Source organism: Cicer arietinum, chromosome 6 (genome assembly GCF_000331145.2).
Source record: "Cicer arietinum cultivar CDC Frontier isolate Library 1 chromosome 6, Cicar.CDCFrontier_v2.0, whole genome shotgun sequence".
NCBI classification, from domain to species: Eukaryota; Viridiplantae; Streptophyta; class Magnoliopsida; order Fabales; family Fabaceae; genus Cicer; species Cicer arietinum.
Window position 1 is genome coordinate 58,035,698 of NC_021165.2, and position 24,253 is coordinate 58,059,950.

Below are 24,253 nucleotides of genomic sequence, written 5' to 3' on the forward strand. Positions count from 1 at the left end.
CTTGGTCTGGCCTGACTTGGCCTATTCCCACCCCTAATGAGAATAAGGCGCATTAATTAGAAGAGTATTAGTAGGGTCCGTATGGAGAGGGTTCGTAGAGATAATAGTGAAGAGGGTTTGCACTAGGGAGAAGAAGGTCAGTATATGGAGAGTAACGAAGATGTAGAGTACGTAATGAAGAGGAAAATGAAACGGTATCTTATTATCATTTTACTTAAAAACCCTTTTACAACACTTTTCCAAAAAAGCGCTTTAAAAGACCTAACCTATTACAGCGCTTCCACAAAAAGCGCTTTAAAAGACTATATAAAAAACACTTTAAAAGACTATGTAAAAGACGCTATATGTGCATTTCACAACGCTTATAGAACAAGTGATGGACAAAAAACGTTGTAAATGATTTGTAATTTAATTTTTAAAAGCCTTTTATAGCGCTTATAGAACAAGTGATGTAAATGATTTGTAATTTAATTTTTAAAAGTCTTTTATAGCGCTTATGGACAAAAAACACTAAATGATTTGTAATTTAAGATGTATACCCTGATATCTTTTTTTTATGTGAGATAGATAGTGATGACATAAATTTCTAATTTTGATATGCTAGCTGTTTATATGGTTTGGAAAACCACTGCTTTGTGGTGATTATACGCCTCCATGTTGGCTAGCTTTGTAAGTTCGCCGACCTTTGTATTTTTACCTCAAGGAATGTGGCTAACTTGAACCTATTCAAGTAACTCATCAATGTTTTTTCTTTGGCTTGATATTCTCCTTTAACTTGATTCACGACCACCCGAGAATAACTATTAACTTGAAGATATGATATTCACATCTCCCAAGCTAGATGTAGATTTGCGAGTTGAATTGGAAACCGATTAGTTGACTTATTTATTCGACCTCATTTGAAATATAATATTTTTTGTTTTAATCCATAGTTCTTAGGGAAATGAATCTTTAGTAATTCGGAGTTTTGAAGATTGGACGATAGGTAACTAAATAATTGTTTCAATCAAGATTCAAACACAGATTCTTCTGAATGATTTGTCTCTAACTGAAATTCATTAACCACTTAAGTTCAATCACTTAATTATTTTAATGTAATTAAATTGAAATCCCGTTGGTTGAACCAATTAAGAATTTGGTTTTACACTTTTTAAAATTAACCACTTTTAGTAGTTTTCTTGTATTTGTTACAACTTTTGAAAAAACAAAATAGATTCTCGTAATAATATAAAATTATTTCAAATAAGAAACTATTTTGAGTATCTTTTCATAAAAATTATTGTATAAATATTTTTTTAAAATAATTTTTATTACAGTAAATAAATACAAAAACAACTTTTATTTTTGTAAAAAAAATCTGACAAATATTATCCAAATTTTCAAATGCAAAATGTTTTATTTTTATATACTAAACAATAACTAAAAGAATATGGAGAGTTTTAAAAAAATAGTGGAAAATAAAAGACATGAATAATAATGATTAATGAATAAAGAGGCAAGAAAGGCAATGAAATTGTAGCAGGAGCGAGAACTACGGTATAGGCTAGCATTGGGGAAAATGTATGGCTTCCAGTGCCACAGAAACAGACCAAACCATCACAACAATCTTCCCTCCTTCTCCTCATTGCAAAACTTTCCTCATTCCCAATAACAAAATGCCATTTCTTTGCTTCCATCTTCTTTCTGGCCCCACCACTTCCCTCTACTCTCCGGCCAGTTGCTCGCTCCCTTTCATTCATTTTCACACTTCTCTTTTACATATCGTCCCTAACATACCAGGTATTTTCAATATTTTTATTAATTCAATTATTATAACCACCGTAAAAGAGACCATGTTTATCGATGTGAGGTTTTGTATTATTTCTACGTTTTAGAGCATTCACAATGAAGCTTAGTAGTTTACACATTTGATTGCTTATACGGTCCTACATGGACACATAATTTTGAAATGTTTGTTGTTAATAAGCACCTAATTTCTTTTTTACTAAATTAGTCTCATTCACTCCAATAATTTTATATCATTTAATTTCAACAACAATAACTTTATCACGGTGGTTGTGAATGCTGTTAGCTTTTAAGTGTTTTTTATCTGCAAGATTGATTGATCCAAAGGATATCATGTTTGTCTTGTATGTAAAGTTGGTGAGCTAGAAAAAGCACAAAAACAATGCTGGCAGAGCAGGAACACCCACCGCACTACTCATAACTTTTCAATTCTTCTTTTTCATCTTTTTACACCATAAAGTTAAGCAATAAAACAAAAAAGATGCCTTTAATTCATTATTCTTTTATGTTTGTGCTTATATTTCAACATATGTTATCATGTCTTATATAGCTTCAGGTTAATTTGGCCATCAATTATATACATTGCCACTTAAGTTTCTCTCTCTCTCTCTAGTAATTGTTACAGAGAAAATCAGTGGAAAAACACAGTGGAAATGATGGGGAAGTTGAATTTGTTGGAGGGCATGAATTGAGTACAATCATAGGTGACCCATTTCTTTCAAAAATATATTTGTTTTCTCTCTTTCTGGTTTTGGTTAAAAAAGGATGAAATGAAAGACCCTTTTCTCTGATTTTTCATCCTCATGAGATTGAGGAAGCGCAAAAGATGTTTTCCTTCTTGCTCCTCTCTTCATAAAGTAAATTCAATGTTGTTTTTTCATATAAACTCATTGTCAATGATGTTTTCCTTCGGATATAATACTGAAAAATTTGATCATGTATTAGTGTCATGTTCGATGTTTGTGTCTGTGTTAGTGCTTCCTTGGTCTCAAGAATGGTTTTAAATAGCGGCTGCGGTAACGGTTGTGATCGCATCGTGATCCTAGATATCATGGAGAATTGCAGTCAAATGTGACCTATGCGGTCTCAATCACGACTGCGTTGCGGTTTCGGCAACATCAGAAACCTTTATGTTGCAGCCTAGACTACGCAGACCTTTATTTAAAACCCTAGTCTCAATTGTTTTCTAGGTGTTTTTTTATTTTTCATTTAGTTCATTCTTCTTTCACTCAAAGTGATAGGACACCAGATACTGGGCCTTGGCCCAATAGATAGGTTGATTAGAGAACAAGAGTAAGTTAGTATATTCACTGACTTTACATAATTCTATTACAGATTTCTGTTATAAAAGAGAGGGAAGGATAGTTAGAAAAGCATTGAGAAAGATATTGTTAGGCAGTTAGGAGAGTCTCTCTCTGGATTAGGAGCAGATTATGCTCTGGTAGGAGTTCTTGGAACTCTGGTTGTTTTCTTTTTCTTGCTGATTTCACCATTGTAGAGCTTGCTGCTCATCACTTTCATTCAATAGAATTCCATTTTCAATCTGTAAATTCTGGTTTCTATCACAAAGTTTAATTCTTCCTTCACTTCCCTGACCTACTGTTTTAAGCACTTTGAGATAGAAAGTTATAATTAATATCTAATATGCATGAAATTGAAATCTTTGTGGTTTTGGTAGATTCACCAGTTGTTCATATTCTATTTTTGCTATTACTCTTTGCTTAAGGATGCTTTCAAATTTCAAATGCAGGTTGATGAGGATGAGATTTATTGGAGACATAGAAAGGAAGATGAAGAGTTGGAATGGTCACATAATTCCACTCACTTAATAACTCAGTTGACTCAATGTTTTTGTGAGTACATTTTTCTGTCTTGATATCTCTGTCTTCTGTTGTTTCAATGAGAATATGAAGGATTACTGCGCATTGTAAGAAATTGCAGGAAGTTTTTGTCAAATACTTAACAGATTTGAGTGCCTTCACTAGGACATTATACTTCTAAATATGGTGATATAGCTACCTACTTACATCTATCAACAATCAATTAGATACGTTTTTAAGTTTGGCCTTTTAATTTCAGGAGCATTGTTAACAATTGGAGTTTATATATAAGAAGTTATTCTTTTTATTCACATCAAAGTTTCTTTTAAATAAGGTCTCAAGTTTGAGTTTCGTGAGTGGAAAAAATAGGTCTTGGGAGATTTCCCCCCGCTTATATAGGTCAATCGGGCTTGACTTAGATTAGCGAGTCTTATGTGAATTTCAAATATTGAGGGTCCACACGAAAAACAAAACTTTGCTTTGCAAGCCTACCAACAAGTGTGACAAAAAAACATGAAGTGTGTTTGGTTGTGGTGACAAAAATTGATTTTGAATGATTAGATTTTGTAAAATTGATTCTCACTAAAGTGAATTGAATGAAAGTGATTATGTTTGAATGCATTCATGTAAAAGTGAGTTGAACAATAAATTTGAAGGTTAAAAAATCAATTTTAGAGTCAAAAGCTTCTTTACAAACTGAGAAAAACAAACTTATTTACTTGTTTGGGACTTCTTACTTTTAGGACATTATTGTAAAAGTAAATTTAAGGGAATGCATCTTCTAATTCTATTTTATATATTAGCAATCATATCATTGAGAATATGCAGAGTGTATTAGAAGAACATACTTCAGTTCTGAATTTTAATGTGACAGAGTCTCTAACAATGACTTAACAAAATTGCAGTTTGATGATTCTGTGCTATATAATTTTATTTATCCTCCAAGTTTCTTCGATTACTGATCCGTATTTTGTTGCACATAGCTACTGCTATGGTTGGATCACGATCATGGATAGGAGGACTCTTTCACCGCACGAACATTAAACAGAATGATAAGTTTATTGACTATCCTTTGAGTCCTCTTGAGGTAAAGGGAAATGGAAGTTGGTGATTTGTTGAATTTTTCTTTTGATTTTCTGTGTGATTTAGTCACTTTTTACTTATATTCATGAGTGTTGATTTTCTTTTGAATTTTTATTTTGATTTTGTGTGTTGATTATCCTTTATATGATCCTCCATATGCTGTCAATAGTATACAAAACAATGTTCCCTTCAAACAACTTAGGTGTGTATTTGATTCATTAAAGTTTTTTTTTGTATGAAATTGAATTTCTAACTTTTATTTGGTTATAATTGTGTTTGAAGTAAAATGATTTATGTTTTGATGTTTTTACTCTGAAAGCCAAGTTGGTATCAAACTTGGTGTGAATATTTGCAACCAATGCTAAAACTACTTTTTTTTGGCTTCTAGTCAAACAGAGATTTTAGAGCTAAAATCGATTTTCTTGGCTGTTACTAAATATTTGTATTTTTGCTAAAATCACGTTTCAGAAGAGTCAAAATCAATTTCGGTACTCTCTACGCCACCATGAAACTAGACACAGACTTTTTTCTATTACTTGATACTAGTTGAAAGAGCAAAAAATTATTTTAATTGGTTCAACAATTTAATTTTTGTACTAGATAGGAAATCAGAATCTGCAATTATTTACCTGAGTAAGTTTTTTACTTTATTAGATTCAGTGGGCTTAACTTGTTTTCATGTTTCTGTCAGGAGGAAAGACTTCAACGGCTTCACGAACGGCTGCAAGTTCCGTACGATGAAACTCGCCTCGATCATCAAGTACTTTTGTTTTTTCATGAAGCTAACTTTCTTTGTTTTCTATTTATTTTGCCCAAAGTCCTCTCTTAGTAATCATTCCGAAAATACAAGCTTCATTTCTTGTTCACAGGTCAATAAAAAAGAAAGGAACATAATTGAAAACACTTTTGAATTGTTATATTCATACTAACTTTATCTAAAAATATCATCAACATTCAACAGGAATCATTGAGATCTTTGTGGCAATGTTCCTTTCCTAATGTTTCTCTGAAAGGCTTGATATCTGACCAATGGAAAGATATGGGATGGCAAGGTGCTAATCCATCAACTGACTTTAGGTATACAAATATGTTATGATTTTTTTATTTATTATAATTCATTTCAAATTTTAAACAAAATTTTAAGATAAGATCTATCAGGACTAGAGATCGAGGGCATCATTGTACAAATTTTCTCAATATCTTTCACAGCGAATTCAAAATCCTTAACATGGCAGCTTGATAGTTTCGGATCGGTGATTATGCTTCGTAAACTCATTAAACAAAAGCACTTGTTCATAACTTGCACAAACTTTAAGAAAGCGGCATTATGTTTCACATTTCGACTACCTCAAAAATTTCTATTCAGAGGTAGTAAATCTAATAAACTGATTTCTTCAGGGGATGTGGCTTCATTTCCCTTGAAAATCTGCTGTTTTTCGCGAAGAAATATCCGGTACGCATGTGTTTTCTAATTTGCATGCCTGAAAAATTTTGATCTTCATTTATGTGCTCTCTCATTTTAGTTTCTCTTGATATTTATGTTGGCAGAAAAAGATGAGTTATTACTAATTTTTATGGAAATTCAAATGAAGGCATCTTTTCACAGGCTGTTGTTGAAGAAAGATGGAACGCGAGATAAATGGGAATATCCATTTGCTGTTGCTGGCATTAATATATCATTTATGTTGATACAGATGTTGGATTTATGCTCAGGTTTGTGTTCAATGTGACTATAGAACTAAAATAACAATAGGATATCATATGCTTTCTTATAAAACATGTTGATATAGTTTCAAAACCAACACGAGATTAAAATAAGTGTAGCAAAGACGAAAATGTTATGTAGGATATGTGAAAAGACTAGACGAGATAGGATTAAGAGTGATAGCATTGGAGAGTTGGGGTAGCACTTATCCTAGAAAAGATGGTGGAAAATCGGCTTAGGTGGTTTGGACATGTGGAGAAGAGACCTGTAGATTTTTTAGTAAGGAGAGTATATTAGATGGAGGGTAGTCAAAATCGTTAAAGGCGGAGAAAGACCTAGAAAAACTATAAAGAAAGACTTGAAGATTAATGAGTTGGATAGAGACATTATGGTGTCATGCCTTAGTTTGATCTATGTAGCTGACCCTACTTAAGGCTTGATTTTTGTTGTATAGTTTCAAGACGACTTTGAACATTGCTTTCTTTTTATAAAGTTTTATCTATGGAACATTTGGTAAATGAAGTTTCTTGTAATGATATGCATTGCATTTGGTAAATGAAGTTTCTTGTAATGATATGCATTGCATTTGGTAAATGAAGTTTGGATGACCTTTTGTAATTGTACAATTTTCTCTTTATCAGAACGTCATTAAAGCAAATTACATTTTCTAATTATTTTTCTACTGAATGTTTTAGAAGGAAAGCCTCGATGTCGTCCTGGCATGAATTTTCTCAAGTTATTAGGAGGTAAGCATGGAACATCTTAATCTATCTCTGTTATATGGTATCATGTATTTGATCAATCCAAATTCATTTTTTATGTATTAGCCCTTGAAATTCTTATAAGTTTTATTTCATGTTACCGCAGAAGATGAAGAAGCATTTGATGTTCTATACTGTATAGCTTTCGAGATGGTGGATGCACAATGGCTGGCCATGCATGCTTCCTACATGAATTTTAACGTATTCTTTCTTTCTTTCTTCTTGCACGCTTCCTACATTGGAAACTGAAAATGACTTTCATTTTGAGACAAATCCTTCTAAATAAAATGGCCTATAGTTTTCCTTTCTTCCTCTTCAGATTATCCTCCTATAGTCCTTCTTATAATGCACTTTAATTTATTGACTCAAAATGATTCCCTGGCTTTAGGAGGTTCTACAAACAACAAGGATGCAATTGGAGAGAGAGCTATCCTTAGAAGACATCAACAGAATACAAGATTTGCCTGCTTACAATCTGTTGTACCAATAGCTTTAATCTTTACCTCTTCTGTCCATAACAACAAATTCCCAAGGGACACAAATTTGTGAGTATTGCAGACAATTCCATTACAATGTCTATGCTCATTGAACTTCAGGGATTCACTCCTCTTAATGGATTTGTATGAGTCACCTTAATTTGAAGTTGTTTATAACTAACAATGAAAGGGAATTTTGAAAGGGACTTTATTTTATTGTTGAGGAGCAATTGATGATTTGATGAGAAATGGGAACCTATCTAATCTAAGAGTCCAAAATAAAATTGTAAATAAAAAGTTAATTGGATTCAAAATCTTGAGATTAACTTTTGCACACCTCTTTTGTTTCCTCTTGTTTTTTTTTAGTTTATGCTAACACAAACACTTATAGCTGCATAATCTCACCTTTATGCATTTGCTACACTTTCTGTCAACAATTATGGAAGACATTAGTTGATTTAGTTTGATTATAACATGTATTTAAATGTGTTCCGGTATGAGAACATTATCACCTAATTGGTGATGAATCCTTCGTTGCTGCTACATGAGGAGTGTTACTGCATAGTGTTGATTATGCTGCTGTAGTGCTGAGTCATTGATGGTAGTAATTGTGTCTTCTAGTTCTAGGTTTTACATTTTTTTTTCTCTATTTTTTGTTTTGTTTTGTTAGTGGGTTGGACTTAGAAAAGAAAGAGCGTTTATTTTGTTTTCACAGTGAAGAGATCAAGAAATTGTTCTACTTGCCATCCCGAACCTGTACCTCCAAAATACATTAAAAGACTATTTTATCCTTTTTACTATATATAAAAATTTGATTTTTTTTACTCTCACTTTTCCTAAACTTGAAACGTTGAAATAAAATTTACATTTAAAATATTTGAGTAAAATTGTAAATTTTAGAAGTGTATAATTACATTTCAGAGCTTTGGCTTTTGAAACTTTCGAAATGTCTTTATTTCAAAAATTTGAAATTTTTAAAAATTATCCATTTCGAAGCTTTTGTTAAAGTTGAAAGGATCAATTTTTTTTACAAAATACATATAAAAAATTTCAAATAAAATAAAATTTTCGAAAATTAACTCAATTTCTATTTTGAAAGTTTGATAATCAATCAAAAGTTTTGAAAATTGTAAAAAATGGTTGCTAAATTTTTGAATTTATAGGAGTAAAAAGTTAGAAGTAAAGTTTTTTAAAATTTTTATAATAAAAGAGTAAAATAGTCTTTTAATATGTCTTAAGGGATGAGTGGTGTGAGCGGTGGCAAATAAAATCCTCATTTTTTCCTCGAAAATCAAATCGGCCCAAAGCACAAACGGCCGATCCGGCCGAACCCCATTTGTAACTTGGACTAATTGGATTGGGGTCATAAAGATCCATATGTCAACCGAAATACATAGCAAAGTACACATAAACATCAAATGAGAAAGTATAGACTTGAAAAGAAAACTAAACCAAAAGTAAACATACTCTAAAAACTCTTTCCATCTCAATACATTAGAATCGCTCACAAAAGAATTTTTTCGTATAATGAAATGAGTTAAAACTATTTTATCCTTTTCATGAAAGCATAAATCATTACTCTCATCAACCACCTTACGATGAGGTAACAACATGTCAACATCAAACACATTTATAAATTAGGTTGCTTACTGGTTTGCAAGTTACTCTCTTAATCTACTTACGGGTATTCATTTGTTTGATCACCTGCCACTGGGTTGTGACAATCTTTGATGTCATGATATAACTAATATTTATTTTAGTAGTTGATTCCTTTGTAATTTTGATTAAAGAGTCTCCATTTTATCTTGAAAAATGAAGAAGAATAGATCTCTCTAAACTTTTACTATAAATAAATGTTTTTGAACGACACTAGAAACACATTGCATTTATTCCATCTAATATCATCATACCATTTTATTATATTTGGTATTCCATCTAATGTTTGTGCTAGAACTCGTGACGTATATTTGTGATAGATAGAATTCAAACTTTTCCACAACACAATTATAAAATTGCCAACAAAAACATTACTTGCAAATTGAAATTTGACCACAAAAAAAAAAGGCAATAGGGATGGAACAGTTTGGATAAATTATTGTATTGCTTATTTTGTTAAGAAATTTAGACTCGCAAAAAAATATAGCTTAAAATAATTAAAAATAAAAAAACAGTTAAATTTTTTAGTTTCAATAAATTTCACTATTTTATTTTTAGTTCTTATAAAAAATTTCGTCAAATTTTAATTATTTAACCTTTTTATTATTGATATCTGATTTTAATCTAACTATTATATATTTTTTAAATAACTTTTTTTAGTAATATTCAGGACATGTTTAACAACTTTCTTGTAAAAATTTAAATTTCTTTAACAAATGATGAATTAAATATGAATTTTTAAACTTTTTATACTTAAAACTTTACATTTTATTTATCACTCGTTAAAAATTTCTTATAGTGTTTTAAACATTAATGAAAATAATTATTAAAAAATTTGAATGATATGCAATAGTTAGATTAAAATCAACGATTAAAAATAAAAATGAAAAATTTTAATAGATTAAAAATTGACGAAATTTTTTATATATATTATAAACAAAATTGTGAAATTTTATTAAAAATAAAAACTTATTTAATCTAAAAAAATTAAATGATGTATCCGAGTGATGCACCAGATTAATTATGTTAGGAGTAATATTTTTTTATAGTAGGTTTTGTATGTTGATAAGAAAAATTCTTTTACAGAAGATATATTATAATTGAAATAACAAAATAATTTTTGAGATAAAAATTATAAAATAACGAATAAATAAAATATTAACAGTTTAATATTTTATTCATTGTATCAGAAAAATATAGAAAAATAATGTCTATAAATAAATTAATTGTAATTAATATTCACTTAGGCGTATAGAGTAATTAGTTAATTTATACACGTGTCTAAGACACCGACAATCCACATCCTCTTGTCAACGCACTAGTATCCGTCGCTATACCTTTTTATTTTTATTTTTAAATTCGTATCTACGAGCAATAACTAACATTAATATTTATTTTTGTATCCTTTCGACACGTGAGTGTTTGTATCTGCATCCACATCTGTTATTTATAATTTGACTGTACGACCAAAAAGTATTTCAAATCATTTCATAAAATATTAAGAACCGGTAGAATTTGGCAAAATAAAAAAAATGTACATATTACAATAAACATAAAATAAATTAAAATCATATACATAATCTTATATGTATATGTGTACGGCGGGTCGGTATTAAAGTGTCCGTTTACTCCACTAATACAACTCAATTTTTAGATAATTTTAAGAGTGTATATTCGTAATGTTGTGTTTTACTTTAACTATTATGAGTTATGCATATGCCAATAAAATCTGAATTCAATTGTCATCTCTAGCCTATCAAGGATTACAAGTGCTTGCTTTTTTAGATAGATCAAAACAAGTGTAAGGATTACAAGTGCTTGTCAAGGATAAAATGCAATCTAAAGTATGAAAACAAGTCAAAGTGCCAAACAACAATTTCATGTGATGCATTGACTTTTGAGGACTAGAACCCATGTGTCTGTGATTGAAAAGGTGATGGGATTGTTGGTGGTTGGTGGTTACAAAATTGGCAATTTATTCCATTGAAATATGTATGACAGGTCGAAATGGCTTACAAACTTGTGTAAGGTTTAAATGAGACCCTATTATATATTTTTTTAAATAGATGAAAATAAGTCTTTTTTTTAAATTTAATTGAAAATTAAAATATATTAGCTTACATAAAATTTTAATTTATTTAAATGTATTATTATAAAATAGAATTAAAGTGAGTTGTCATATATAAAATTCATTTTCTAAAATATCATGTTGAATTTAAAAAAAATATTGATTTCATTAACTCATTTAAAGATGTTTCTAATTACTTATTTAAAAATATTATTATATAATAATTCTTTTTAAGTAGACTAATAAATCATATTAGATTTTCATAAACAACGTTAGATTTTCATAAAAATCATGCTCATGTCTAAAATATAACAATTACCAAGTTTATGCTTTGTATTTTTAGACATTGTATGCACAAGTCTTGCAAAATCTAATTTGGTTTGACTATGCAAAACTCTAACTCTAATGTCCCATTTTGGATTTTTATAAAAAATAAAATCTGTCGCTTTGTTAGCATAGTAACATGAAAGTGGAAAACAACCTGCTCTTTTCAAATAGTAGTATTGTGAAGGAGAAAATAGGATGTTTAAAACTATAAATGGAAGACAGTTTGGTTTAGGCAAAATGGAAGACAATTATGTGTCACATTGTTTATGACTTTATGTGACTTGTCTTAATCTCTACTCCATCCGTTTCAAAATTAATATCAATTAAGATTTTTATACATACATATTAAAAAATGTAAAAATTTTAAAAAATAATAATTTTATTATACTATGTTTATTAATTATTGGTTAACTTTATATTATCATAATCATAAATATAAACTAAAATTATTGTTTAGAAAATAGTGTATATAATAATAATTAAATGGTACAATTAAAAATAAATAATTAAAGTTATCTTTAAAATTGAAAAAAAATAACTTTTATTTTGAAAAACTTTTTTTTTCTTCTAAAGTAATTTTCATTTTAGAACGAAATGAGTTATAGTTTCATATTTGATTTTAAGTTAAATTTTAAATAGATGAAATCTATTTTATACAATATATACTTATAATTTCTATATAAATTTAATAAATAAAATAAATTTAAATTTAAATTCAAAACATAAAATCAATATTACTTTTTTTTAGAATTTACGTAAATTTTACAGTCAAAACTTTTTCAAATGCTATAAAAAGAAATGGATTCAGTTTCTTTTTTTTCATCAAAAAATGAATTTAGTCTTCTGAAATGATTAGAGAGTAAAGTGAACAAAAATAACTTATTTATTTTTAAATAGGATTTAATTTATATGCACGGATTATATAAATATATTTTAAGTTGGTTGTGAATTACAATTATTGAATCAATAAAAATATTTGATTTTTACTTTGATTACTACTAAAATCACAAACATGATTCATTGTGATGGATTAATATTGTATTTTTTTTACACTAAAAATAGATAAAAGTTAAACTCACAACGATTTGGTATTTATATTTATTCAACCATGATTTATTTTTCGCTGATAGAATTATTAAAATAATATTTAGAAATGGAGACAACATTGTAATTTAATTGATCATTTGTAATATTTTGGGAAATTAGCATTTTAAATTTACTATTGTGAAGTATAAAATTGAAAAAAAATAACTTTTATTTTGAAAAACTTTTTTTTTCTTCTAAAGTAATTTTCATTTTAGAACGAAATGAGTTATAGTTTCATATTTGATTTTAAGTTAAATTTTAAATAGATGAAATCTATTTTATACAATATATACTTATAATTTCTATATAAATTTAATAAATAAAATAAATTTAAATTTAAATTCAAAACATAAAATCAATATTACTTTTTTTTAGAATTTACGTAAATTTTACAGTCAAAACTTTTTCAAATGCTATAAAAAGAAATGGATTCAGTTTCTTTTTTTTCATCAAAAAATGAATTTAGTCTTCTGAAATGATTAGAGAGTAAAGTGAACAAAAATAACTTATTTATTTTTAAATAGGATTTAATTTATATGCACGGATTATATAAATATATTTTAAGTTGGTTGTGAATTACAATTATTGAATCAATAAAAATATTTGATTTTTACTTTGATTACTACTAAAATCACAAACATGATTCATTGTGATGGATTAATATTGTATTTTTTTTACACTAAAAATAGATAAAAGTTAAACTCACAACGATTTGGTATTTATATTTATTCAACCATGATTTATTTTTCGCTGATAGAATTATTAAAATAATATTTAGAAATGGAGACAACATTGTAATTTAATTGATCATTTGTAATATTTTGGGAAATTAGCATTTTAAATTTACTATTGTGAAGTATAACCCAAGTGATCACCCATGCCTGAAATTTGGGAATCAGCATCAAGGAAGAGGAGAAAAGTTTTGGTAATCCAACAAAGCTCTTGTTACAACTCCAAGGAGGATATACTCAAGAAATGCATTGAGAATTAGACATTTTGTTAAGCCAAAAGAGATAAAATGAAAAGATTGATGAAAGAAGTCTTAGAGTGTCCGATTTTAGGGTAAAATAATTGATTTTTGATTAAAATTGAATTAACAGTAAAATAATTTATATTTTGAATATATTAATATTGATTCTTTTTGTATTGTTGTGTTTTTTTAATGAATGTATTTATTTTTCTTAAATGTATCTTTAAATGTACATTGGTTTGTCGTTTTTGCATCTCCATATGTATTAATCTTCAAAATGTAGATACCATAAATTAAAAATTAACTTAACTCATGTTATCATCAAATTATCATTGTGAAAATATGACTTTTCAAACATACATTATTTTTTTATGGAATATATTAAATCTTTAAACATCTGATTTGATGTAAGTTCAACAAAATATTTCCATCGGAACATTCTTTATCCATTTTCACAAAATAATTTTCATAATTTATTAAATTCTCTTAATTTTATATATTTATGAAATTGGATACTTAAATTTCATTTTCTATCTTTTAAAACAAGATTAAGATGGTTAGTTATATTTACAAGACTCGTTTGATAAAAGTTAGAATTGGTTGATTGAAGGAAGGAAAGTAGTTAAAAGTTTGTTTATATTAAAAACAAAAGAGATTTTTTTTTAAGGAATTTAACGATTCCTTTTTCTTAATAAGTTTATTATATTTAAAAATTAAAAATTTAAAAAATGAAAAGAAAACAATGAAATGAAATGTTACTAGCTAGTAATAGTATAATAGAATGCTTATATCTATCTATCTATCTACAAGCAATAGTCAATTGTAAGGTGGCAATTAAGGAAATATGCCACATATCTCATTTCATCCATTAACTAAAATCATGGTCAACATACAAAGTGACAACCCATATTGAAGTCTCAAATCTCAACTAACTCTCTACACAATAAGACCTCTTGACAATAAGCTACTAAAAATAGTCAATTCACTTTCTTTGGAATCTCACAAGGGATTGTCCTAAAATGCTCTCAAATGTTAAACAACTACCAAAGTCCTCATTCCTCACACATACTCTAAAATAATATGCAAAATATTAATGGTCCAAACAAGGGCTCAACAACCAAATATCCCAAAAAGTGGATTTAAGAGGTCAAATTGTAAAGTACTAGTAGGAGTGCAATAATCTGTTTTACCCATGCCTAATGCCCATGAAGTAATTAAAGTCATGATGGTGGACCTTTAGTTGCTTCAACCATGAATCAGCCACACTCCATAGTGAAACTAGCCTTTCTTGGTCCCTACCATATTTGTTAGAGACCCACACATTCCCTTGCATCTTGTATGTGGCCAAACCAAATGGTGGTAGAGAGATTCCTTCACCTTCCTTCCTCTTCACTTGGGTTCCTTCCATTCCATCATCAAGGTCCATATCTATACAAAAATTTAAGCACAAGTTCCATTTAGTGCACATTACTTAAAATTTAATTTTTTAGTGGGTTTTTGAAGATACTTTTTCCCCGCACCGAAAAAGTGCGAAAAACTAAAAGGCATACTAGTTGTATACATAATTGTAGAAGTGAAACATATATTGATCTAAATCAAGACACGCAATTAAGAGATCTTGACCATTGGATGATAATCAAATGACTTGTAAAGTATGATTTCATCCAATTGACTTTATTTTACTTTACAATATAGTGAAGCGTAACATATGAACCATTTAATTTAATTCAGTTTCTTTTTCCACACCAAAAATATGTGGAAATCTAAGAGACATAATAATTGTACATAATGGTATATGTGAAATATATATTGATTTAAATAGTCACACGATAAAGAAATCTCAACCGTTTGACAATAAAGAAATCTCAACCTTTGGACAATAATTAAATGGTTTGTAATTTAATGTCATCAAATTGACTTTAAACTTAACGTATGAGACGTTCAATTTTAATCTAACAACTAATATTTGTGATTATGTGAATGCTTTACAATATATATCTAATGTCAAACATGGAGAAGGCATACCTTGAAATGAAGATGAAAGTGTGTGGTAAGTGAGGAAGCATGTTGAAAGATCTTTAACTGTTCTTCCCATGGGAATATGATATATTGGGTACCTGAAAATATTAACTAACCATGAGTTTTGATCAATCAATCAAATGATGAGATAAATTTTCTACACCTCAATATAATTTTGGATGTCATTAGAAGAAAAAAAACTTGAATTTTGTGTTCCCCTAACTACATTTTTAGACAAAATATTTTGTTTAGAAGTATACTTCTAAAAACATGTAATTTATAAAAAAATAGAGTGAAAAAAGTAAAAATAATTCCTTAAATGCTCATATTCACTAGAATAGCCAAACATGAAGAATAAGTACATACTTTGATCAAATCCAAATGTACTAATTCTTTTTTGGGTGGAATCCAAATGTACTAATTTAACCATCATAACTATACTAATTATAGAAAAATGAAAAATAAAAAAGAAAGAAAAGAATCATCAAGAAGTACTTGTAATTATAGACAAGAAGAGAAAAAGAATTACCAAGCAACTGCCATCCAAGTTGCTGGTGAAAGATCAACACTTTTAAGTGACATCAATCCTGGGTATCTTTCTGCTAACCCATTAATCTGAAATGGACCAACAAATTTGTTAGCAATTGAATCTTAATTCATACTTTTTTTTTTGTCTTGAATTTTGAAGATATGTATCACTTTTGATTACAAGATGGGAGAAAAAAAAAGTTCTTGAAATTACGAGAACAAACTTTTAACTAAAAAAGTTCATAACGAAATTTGGACAACTAATGAGTGAAGACCAATTTATTTATTAAAAACACAACTAGGGTGACTAATTAGTATGTTTCATTAGCTTTTTAAGACTAACTGCTTAAAATAAATAAATTTTATTTTTGTTAATTTTTAAAAATAGAAAACTGTTTTTAAAAAGTATAATCAAACATATCCTAAGATGGTATTTTTAGTCTTTTGTTTAAAGGAAATCATAAATATTCGAACAATATAAAAACTTAACTAGTAATCAAATCAAATAGAAAAAATTTGGAAATAAAAATTTGCTATTAAGCAAATTCACACTATTAACGTGTTAGTAAATGTTGAATCAAAATTAAATAGTTCAAATTTCATTTAATATTTAATTTTTTAAAATTTACACTAAATATATAAATGTGTGCAGCAAATCCATATCCAAGAACATATCCCCAAATAAGTAAAATATTAATTATACTAAAAAAATAAGAAAGGAAAGAGAATATGTATATTATGTTCCTGTTTCCACTCAAGAAAAAGATAAGAGCAACATGAGAGTAGAAAGTGCCAATTTATTAGGTAAAGGAAAATGAGTTTTATGGATTCACATTAAAAAGTCCAAAGTAACAGTTTTCCCTTAACAATACACAATTCCCTATTGCTACTAATCTATGGATTCTTATCCTATTAGGAACATTAAAATAAAAATAGTCATATATAAATATAAAATTGTGTCTAAGCTTTTAGATTAAAGAAATGATAAAAATTAATTAATTAAAAAAAACAAAAAGAAGTTACCTTATCCACTAAAGGAACTCTTCCATATGGAGTTGATTTTTCAAAATACTGAAAATAAAGATGACCCAATCGATCATTCAAATGCCAAAGACTATCTTGTTCAATTGTTCCTTCTTCTGATGAAGTTGTTGCATCCCATCTCCATTGCTTATTATCACATTCACTATCATCGCTGTAAGAATCACTCAAGCTCAATGAATCTCTTGTCTCACAATCACCACACTCAATCTCTTCCCTGAAAACACACATATTCAAATCCATCCAATCAAAAAATTTATATAAAATCACCCTAAATTTAATTCATAGATGAAAATTATGACCATAATTTTTAATCCAACTTTACTTATCTCTTTGGATATGAGAGAGTTAAAATAAATAAAAATAAAACTAATTGATCACAAATATCATAAAAGTTTGCCTTTGAGTGTAAGTTATGGGTGCATTTCATTACAAAACATTAATATTTAAAAGGAAAAAAATAATGGTTGTTAAAGCTGCATAAATTGTATTTGATTTTAATTATTCTAGTTTTTAACAATTTTTTTATCATGCACATCATGAATTTTGATGTTTTAGAAACACAAAGCGACAACTATTAAAGCCGCATAAGCGATGTTGATGCCAAATTTATGGAATTTTAATACACTTTACTTGTATGCAATTTTTTATTTATGATTTAGTGAATATAACATACCCGTAATTGAAATCACATCAATCATATTTGATTGTAATTATCTACGATATTAACAATTATGAGTGATCACACATTAATCGACGAAATCAATGAAAAAAAAAAAAAAAATTAAGGGTTAAAACGGTGAAACTCTAAAATAAATAACATTTTCTTGAAAAAGATTTATTTAACTATATAGAAATTAATAAAATACCTAAAAGTATTGCTGGTGAATATTTGAATTGCGGAGAGGTAAGGAACATAGTATTGCACAAGTGTCTCCTCATTAGTCAAACTAATTGGAACTCCAACTCCATAGGCACTCCATTCATTGAAACAATTCCATAAATCACCCAAAGTGAAATATTCAACTTGTTCTCTATCCCATGGATTCCATAAACGATTAAGCTTTTTAATCTCATGCTGTAAAAAATAAAATAAAATAAAATAAATAATGGAACACAATAAATTCAAGATTAAATAATTAAAATAAAACAAACAAAAAAACACACCTCTTGAAGAAACTTTGATGGTACCATAGGTGTTGTACACCGAAGGAAGCAATCAAGGTTAGACTTAGATTGCATTGACCCTTTATCAAAAATCGTAGTATCAAATAAGAAAAATCAACTATTTTTTTTTTTTTTTTATGAAAGAAGAAAAATAAACTTGAGAAAGAGTTTTAGCTTCTATCTCAACTTTGAAGACAATGAGAACCCAAATAAAGGGAAAAAAAAGTGAGAGAGATTGAGAAATTATAGAAATTGAAAAAGAAAAGAAAAAAAAAATCTTGAAATGACCCTTTTAGAAGAAAGAGTCAAAAACTTGTAGTATTTAGAATTTAGATACCCATATTTTTTTCTACGGAAAAATCTCAATCTACTCTGTCTCTTTAAAAAGCAATGTTATGAATTCAAAACACAATATTTCCCTTTCTGCATTAGACACAAAAATTATTCCGTAACAAATGGAAACTTTCTCTTTCTGTCAATGTTGAAAATAAAAAAAATAAATAAAAAATAAAAAATAAAATAAAAACCAAACCTTGAAGAAAACTCAAACCTACTACCACCCTGTTTTATTTCAAACCTTTAAGAAAGGTTAACACGTTCACGCTTTAACCTTAAACCTTGTAAAAAAAAAATAGTCTAGCTAAAATAAAATAAAAAAGAGGGAATTAAATTATATTTTTTTTGGGATTTTTATTAAATGCAAGAGAGTTATGAGGTTATGGTGTTGTCTGAGTGAAAGTGAAAAGAAAAAGGTGTTTCCTGGGAATGATGTTTGTGATTGAGGAAATGAAAGAAAAAGTTGAGAAACATCTAAAGAGGGAAAAAATGAGTTTGTTGTTTCTAGAAAGAAGGAAGTGTTTTATTATTGATGAAAATGAAGAGAATGGGTGCACAACAAAGCAAGAAGTCAATAACTATTACCGCGTCAAGAAAGTCACAACACAAAACTTGTCTCGGAAATAAGCCAAAATATGTAACTATATAGTAATTAATTTTATTTTATTTAATGAGTTAATTTATGAGATTTTTTTAATACTTTTTTAAATGATATATTTACTATCAGAAACTTAAATATAATTGTAAGATCTTTTGTTTAAATTTAAAATATGATATTTAATTTAATAATATCAGTATTTATCGGTCGAATTAAAATTGAAAGATATCTTTTTATGTGTTTTTATTTTTTTTGAAAATGTATGAGATATATTTTATGAGAAAATAATATTTCTTTGTGGAGAAAGTTTTTTTACCATAAGATTTATTTTATAATTTAAAAAATATATATAATCTTTAAATTAAGGAGTAAATCTAAGAAAGTGTTAAAAATACTCTAAATCAAATTTTAGAGATAAACTATACTCTAATAATATCATATTTTAAATATAAAACTTATATACTGTATCTAAAAGATATTTTGACATTTTAGTTTCAATATTAATTATATTATTTTTTAAAAAAATATGCATATAATACTAATACATCTGTCTTTCGAATTTTGAGACGGAAAGATAATAGTCAACTTCCATAATAATGACAAATTAAGTTTATTTAGATAAAAATAACAAAAATTAAATTTAAGATTTTGAACAAAATTATATTATTTAGTATTATTAACTTTTGTTTTAAATATTATTATTATGTTTTAATTCAAATTTGAATCAAGATTTTATTTAAAATTTAAATTTGAATTAAATTAATTTTAAAATTAGAATTAAGTTCAAATATTTGATTAGATTTAAACAAATTGCATACAAAAGAATTTTTTATCAATAAATAACAAATTATATCGGAGTTGAAAAAACTGTACAAACTTCAATATTCGTACTCGTACTTGTAGATGTTATATGTACTTTAACTTAATAAATAACAAAATATAATTATATCTAAATTAAAAATCCTCAGAAAAATTTAAAATCAAATATCATAAAATATTACAAACTAATTTATCTAACTAATTCAACATTCAAAGCATACCAAATGTGTAAATATCAAAATAAAAATTCAAAAATCTTTATTCGATTGAAAGTTGAAATATTGATACTTTTGTGGTTAATTGTAATGAAATTAACTATTATTCAAAAAGATCAAAGATTTCAAATAAATTTTATTCGTTAATATATAAATTTTATGCGGGTCACCGGTTTAGAGAATATTATGGCACACACTCGAACCATATTTGTAATGCATGTTTTTATGTATTTAATCTAATAGGTGTGAATCCAAATTTCTTTGCTAACAACAGCCTCTCTATGTAAATTTAAAGATTGATTTTTTTGCATACACCAACATTTAATTAATGAGAGATTCTTCTTGCATATTGTTATAGCCTATAGGATAAGGTTTGTTAGATGCCCATGTAAAAAAGTGTGTTGGATGTCTAATCCCATCGTTGAACCTTTGTTTATAAAAACAATTTTTAAAGATTAAATCTTAATAGAATAAACAGCTAATTTAGTCTCTAAATTTAATTTTTTTTTATTAATTTAGTTTTTAAACTATTAAAATTAATTAAAAGATCTTTAAATTATTTCTCCATCCATCAATTAACTCAACTCGTTAATTGTATCCGTTAAGTGACTGTTAGAAGTCTTTATACTATAAAAATACTTCAAAATAATCCCTGAATTATCATAAGAAACAACAATTTAGTTTTTAGTTTTCCAAGGTTCAATTTTTTGTTGTTAAGCACCTCATCTCTAATCCCTAACACATCTTAGAGACAAAACATTTATATTGATTTGTTACACTTATTTTAAATTGTCATATTAAATATTCAAGAGACACAATTGCTCATGTGGTCTCTTAACTTAATTTCAGATAACACTCCAGTCTTTTATATTTTTTTTTTTTTTTTTCGATTTGGTCCTTAATTTAATTACAAAAATTTGAAAATATAAAGAATAAAAATATGAGTTTATTTGAATATTTGAGTTATAAATTTGATAAAATTTGCATTAAATTGAAGATAATAATTAATTTTAGGAGTTTTGTTTGAAAATTTTGATGAACTTTTGTAAAAAATGATAACATTGTTAACATTTTAAAACATAAAAGATCAAATTGTTTACTTAAAATTAAATAAAGAACTAAATCGAAAAGAAAAAAAAAACGATAAAGGAGTGAAGTGTTATTTGAAATTAAGTTAAGGGACCATAAGAACAATTATATCTATTTGATATTTACTTAATGACTTTAATGTTTCGATTAGATTTAAGTTTGTAATTTTTGGTTCATTAGGGTTTATAACTTTTTATTTACAATGATTAAATAGTGCAAATGAATTTTACATCTTGGTCTCAAACAAAGTAACAATAACCAGAAAAATAGTTAAAAATAGAAAGAAAGAAAAAAACAAAAAAAACCAATAAACTAGAAGAAGAAAAAATAGTAAACGTGTGTCTCATTTTCAAAATTACAGACAATAGTTCTTCATTTTATCTTAGAGTAATTGGTGAAGATACAAACTTGTTAGAATCAAGTTAGTTTGAAAAACAACACCCTTAATCTTTGTTTTGATGATAACAAAATATATGTGAGAACCATTAATGTTTAAATAAATTTTTTAAGATGTGCAAATTTTCCAACAAAATCTCTGATAATATTCATCTAAATATAAAATGTTTTTTTCACTCTTCCACTATATAAACTTGTCAATATTGTGATCAATATGCCTACTATGATTCGTCTACATCTTTTAAACGCAACTAAAAACAAAATTGATCATTTAGACAACGTTCTATGAAAAATTAATCCTTTGAGTCCAAACTAAACAAGAAGTCAACATTTCAACGTTCTCTATTTCTCAACTAACCCAAGCCAAATCATCTATTATCCTCTAGTAGAAGATATCCTTTGATTTAAGAATCCACAACAATATGATCCTTTGATGCATGCATCTTCTGATGTTCCTGACTAAATGATCAAGATACATTGAATCATCATAAAGCCAAGAAAGGACACAAAATAAATGTGAAGATTCAAGACATCCGATTAATTGTACAATTGTATGAGATTTGTGCAATAATTTTTGCAACATTTAGAAACCCTAATGGCGTCAATTCTCTCTATATAAAGAAGTTTGAGAAGCAATTCAAACATAGACAACAAATGAGTGAAATTTCATTGTAACAATTCCTTGTATACATAAAAGAGAAAAAGTTCTTGAGATAATCTTAGTGTTTTTATTGAGTGTTTATAAAACAAAATCCTCTTGTAAGACTTACTTAGAAGCACCACTATCTTTGATATTTGTAACCTGACCAATAGTGACTACAACCTCAAAATCTTGACAATACAAAGTTAGAAGTTTGAAAGATTATAACATAGTCAGGAGATTAGCAATTGTTCTAGTGCTTGTGAAAATTAATTTGATTTAGTGGATTAAATCCTTTAAAGAGAAGAGATTAGACGTAGCTATCGTGTTGGTGGTGAATCAGGATAAATTAGTTTTATGATATCTCTTCCTTATCTCCTTACTTTTGTTATAATTATTTTAAGTTTCTAATCAGAACTTGTTTTCACGAAAAAGTTTTTAAAATAAAAATACAATTCAAACATCCTTTATTGTTGTTTAAAAATTTTCTCATGTGTTTTGAATCACTATCCCCTTTGAGAGGATGAGAGTAAGAGGATAAAAATTTAAGCCTTTAAATTTGAGCTGAATAAATAAAAGAAAAAGTATAGAAGATGACACACACAACTTTTATACTGGTTCACCCAATGAAAGATACGTCCAGTCCTCACACACTTGTGAGTTTTTACTAAGGATCAAACAGATTAACCTCTCACAGAGGCTGGTTATACTTTGTGTATTCTTTAGGCTCACCAAGCTTACAACCTTGTTTCTTACAAGTTTCAACTATTTCCAAGTGTAATTCACATGGAAATTACAAAATTATATGAGTATGATGTTTCTCTTTACTTACACTTTCTAAAAGATATTTCAAAGACCTTGTGTAAGACTATAGAAAGTATAAAGAAAGGATGGAACTTGCTCTTTATAGCTTTTAGTATCTTGATCTTTTTATGCAATGTTGTTGTGTATATCATACTGAAGAGCTTTCTGCCTTTTATAGAGATCTTGTGATGCTTTTTCCATGTGTTAAACACTTTATGATCGTTGGGGACTTTAATTAAAAGGTCCAAGGTCATTCATCATAATTACTGAATTTCCATCCAGCTGTCCTTGGACTAATCCAGTCCATCCTCGTACAGGAGGTTCAAACCTCATAGAAACTTGGACATGAGTAATCCTTTTCTTCTTTCATTCTTATAGACATGTAAGACTATATTTTTATCTTGTTAGGTACAACCTTTATGTATGTTGATATGTTGGGTCGTTTTCAACATCTGAGAATGATGTGTTGGATCATTTTCAACATCTAAGGATGATGTAGACTATAGATCCATCCTCTTGCAGTCTATCCTCGTACAGTCCATCCTCGTACATGTAAAATCTGGTCTCATACCTCATTGTTTAAATTGCTTTATTTATTTATTTATTCTTTGATACTAATTTATCTTCTCTTTATGACTAAAAATCATTGTTTCAGTGATGATGAATATTTTGCAAATTTGAAGGTTCATCCTCCTAAGGGTTCATCCTCATGTATATCTATCCTCCAGTCATATTTTTCTCCTTTTTATCTTCATGATGAGTAATTTGTTTTCTAATATGAATTCACTCAAAAACACATATTAGTCATTAATCACAATTATAATCTTTTAAATAATTTTGTTATCATTAAAACCATTTGAGAGA

General features: G+C 27.6%; 2 protein-coding genes across 6 annotated transcripts; one reads left to right on the plus strand and one right to left on the minus strand.

Annotated features, from left to right (window-relative positions):
• Window positions 1–1,512: 1,512 nt before the first annotated feature.
• Window positions 1,513–7,966, plus strand: LOC101507321 (uncharacterized). 5 transcript variants are annotated; one of them, XM_004506498.4, is made up of 11 exons: window positions 1,513–1,779; window positions 2,399–2,489; window positions 3,536–3,638; window positions 4,589–4,692; window positions 5,380–5,448; window positions 5,650–5,765; window positions 6,087–6,141; window positions 6,281–6,401; window positions 7,089–7,139; window positions 7,261–7,355; window positions 7,543–7,966. In XM_004506498.4, exons 4-11 carry the CDS (start codon window positions 4,597–4,599, stop codon window positions 7,642–7,644), a joined length of 705 nt encoding a protein of 234 aa, XP_004506555.1. In that variant the 5' UTR covers window positions 1,513–1,779; window positions 2,399–2,489; window positions 3,536–3,638; window positions 4,589–4,596; the 3' UTR covers window positions 7,645–7,966. The 5 variants fall into 5 exon arrangements, with proteins under 5 accessions (XP_004506555.1, XP_012572921.1, XP_012572920.1 ...); XM_012717467.3 differs by lacking the exon at window positions 2,399–2,489 and having other exon boundaries at window positions 1,555–1,779; XM_012717466.3 differs by lacking the exon at window positions 1,513–1,779 and having other exon boundaries at window positions 2,146–2,489.
• A 6,587-nt stretch (window positions 7,967–14,553) lies between these two features.
• On the minus strand, window positions 14,554–18,712 carry LOC101508064 (uncharacterized). Its single transcript, XM_004506499.4, has 6 exons — window positions 18,493–18,712; window positions 18,195–18,403; window positions 17,308–17,542; window positions 16,286–16,371; window positions 15,763–15,854; window positions 14,554–15,165 (listed from the first exon to the last, which is right to left on the minus strand). Exons 1-6 carry the CDS (start codon window positions 18,565–18,567, stop codon window positions 14,924–14,926), a joined length of 939 nt encoding a protein of 312 aa, XP_004506556.1. The 5' UTR covers window positions 18,568–18,712; the 3' UTR covers window positions 14,554–14,923.
• Between the last annotated feature and the right edge of the window lie 5,541 nt (window positions 18,713–24,253).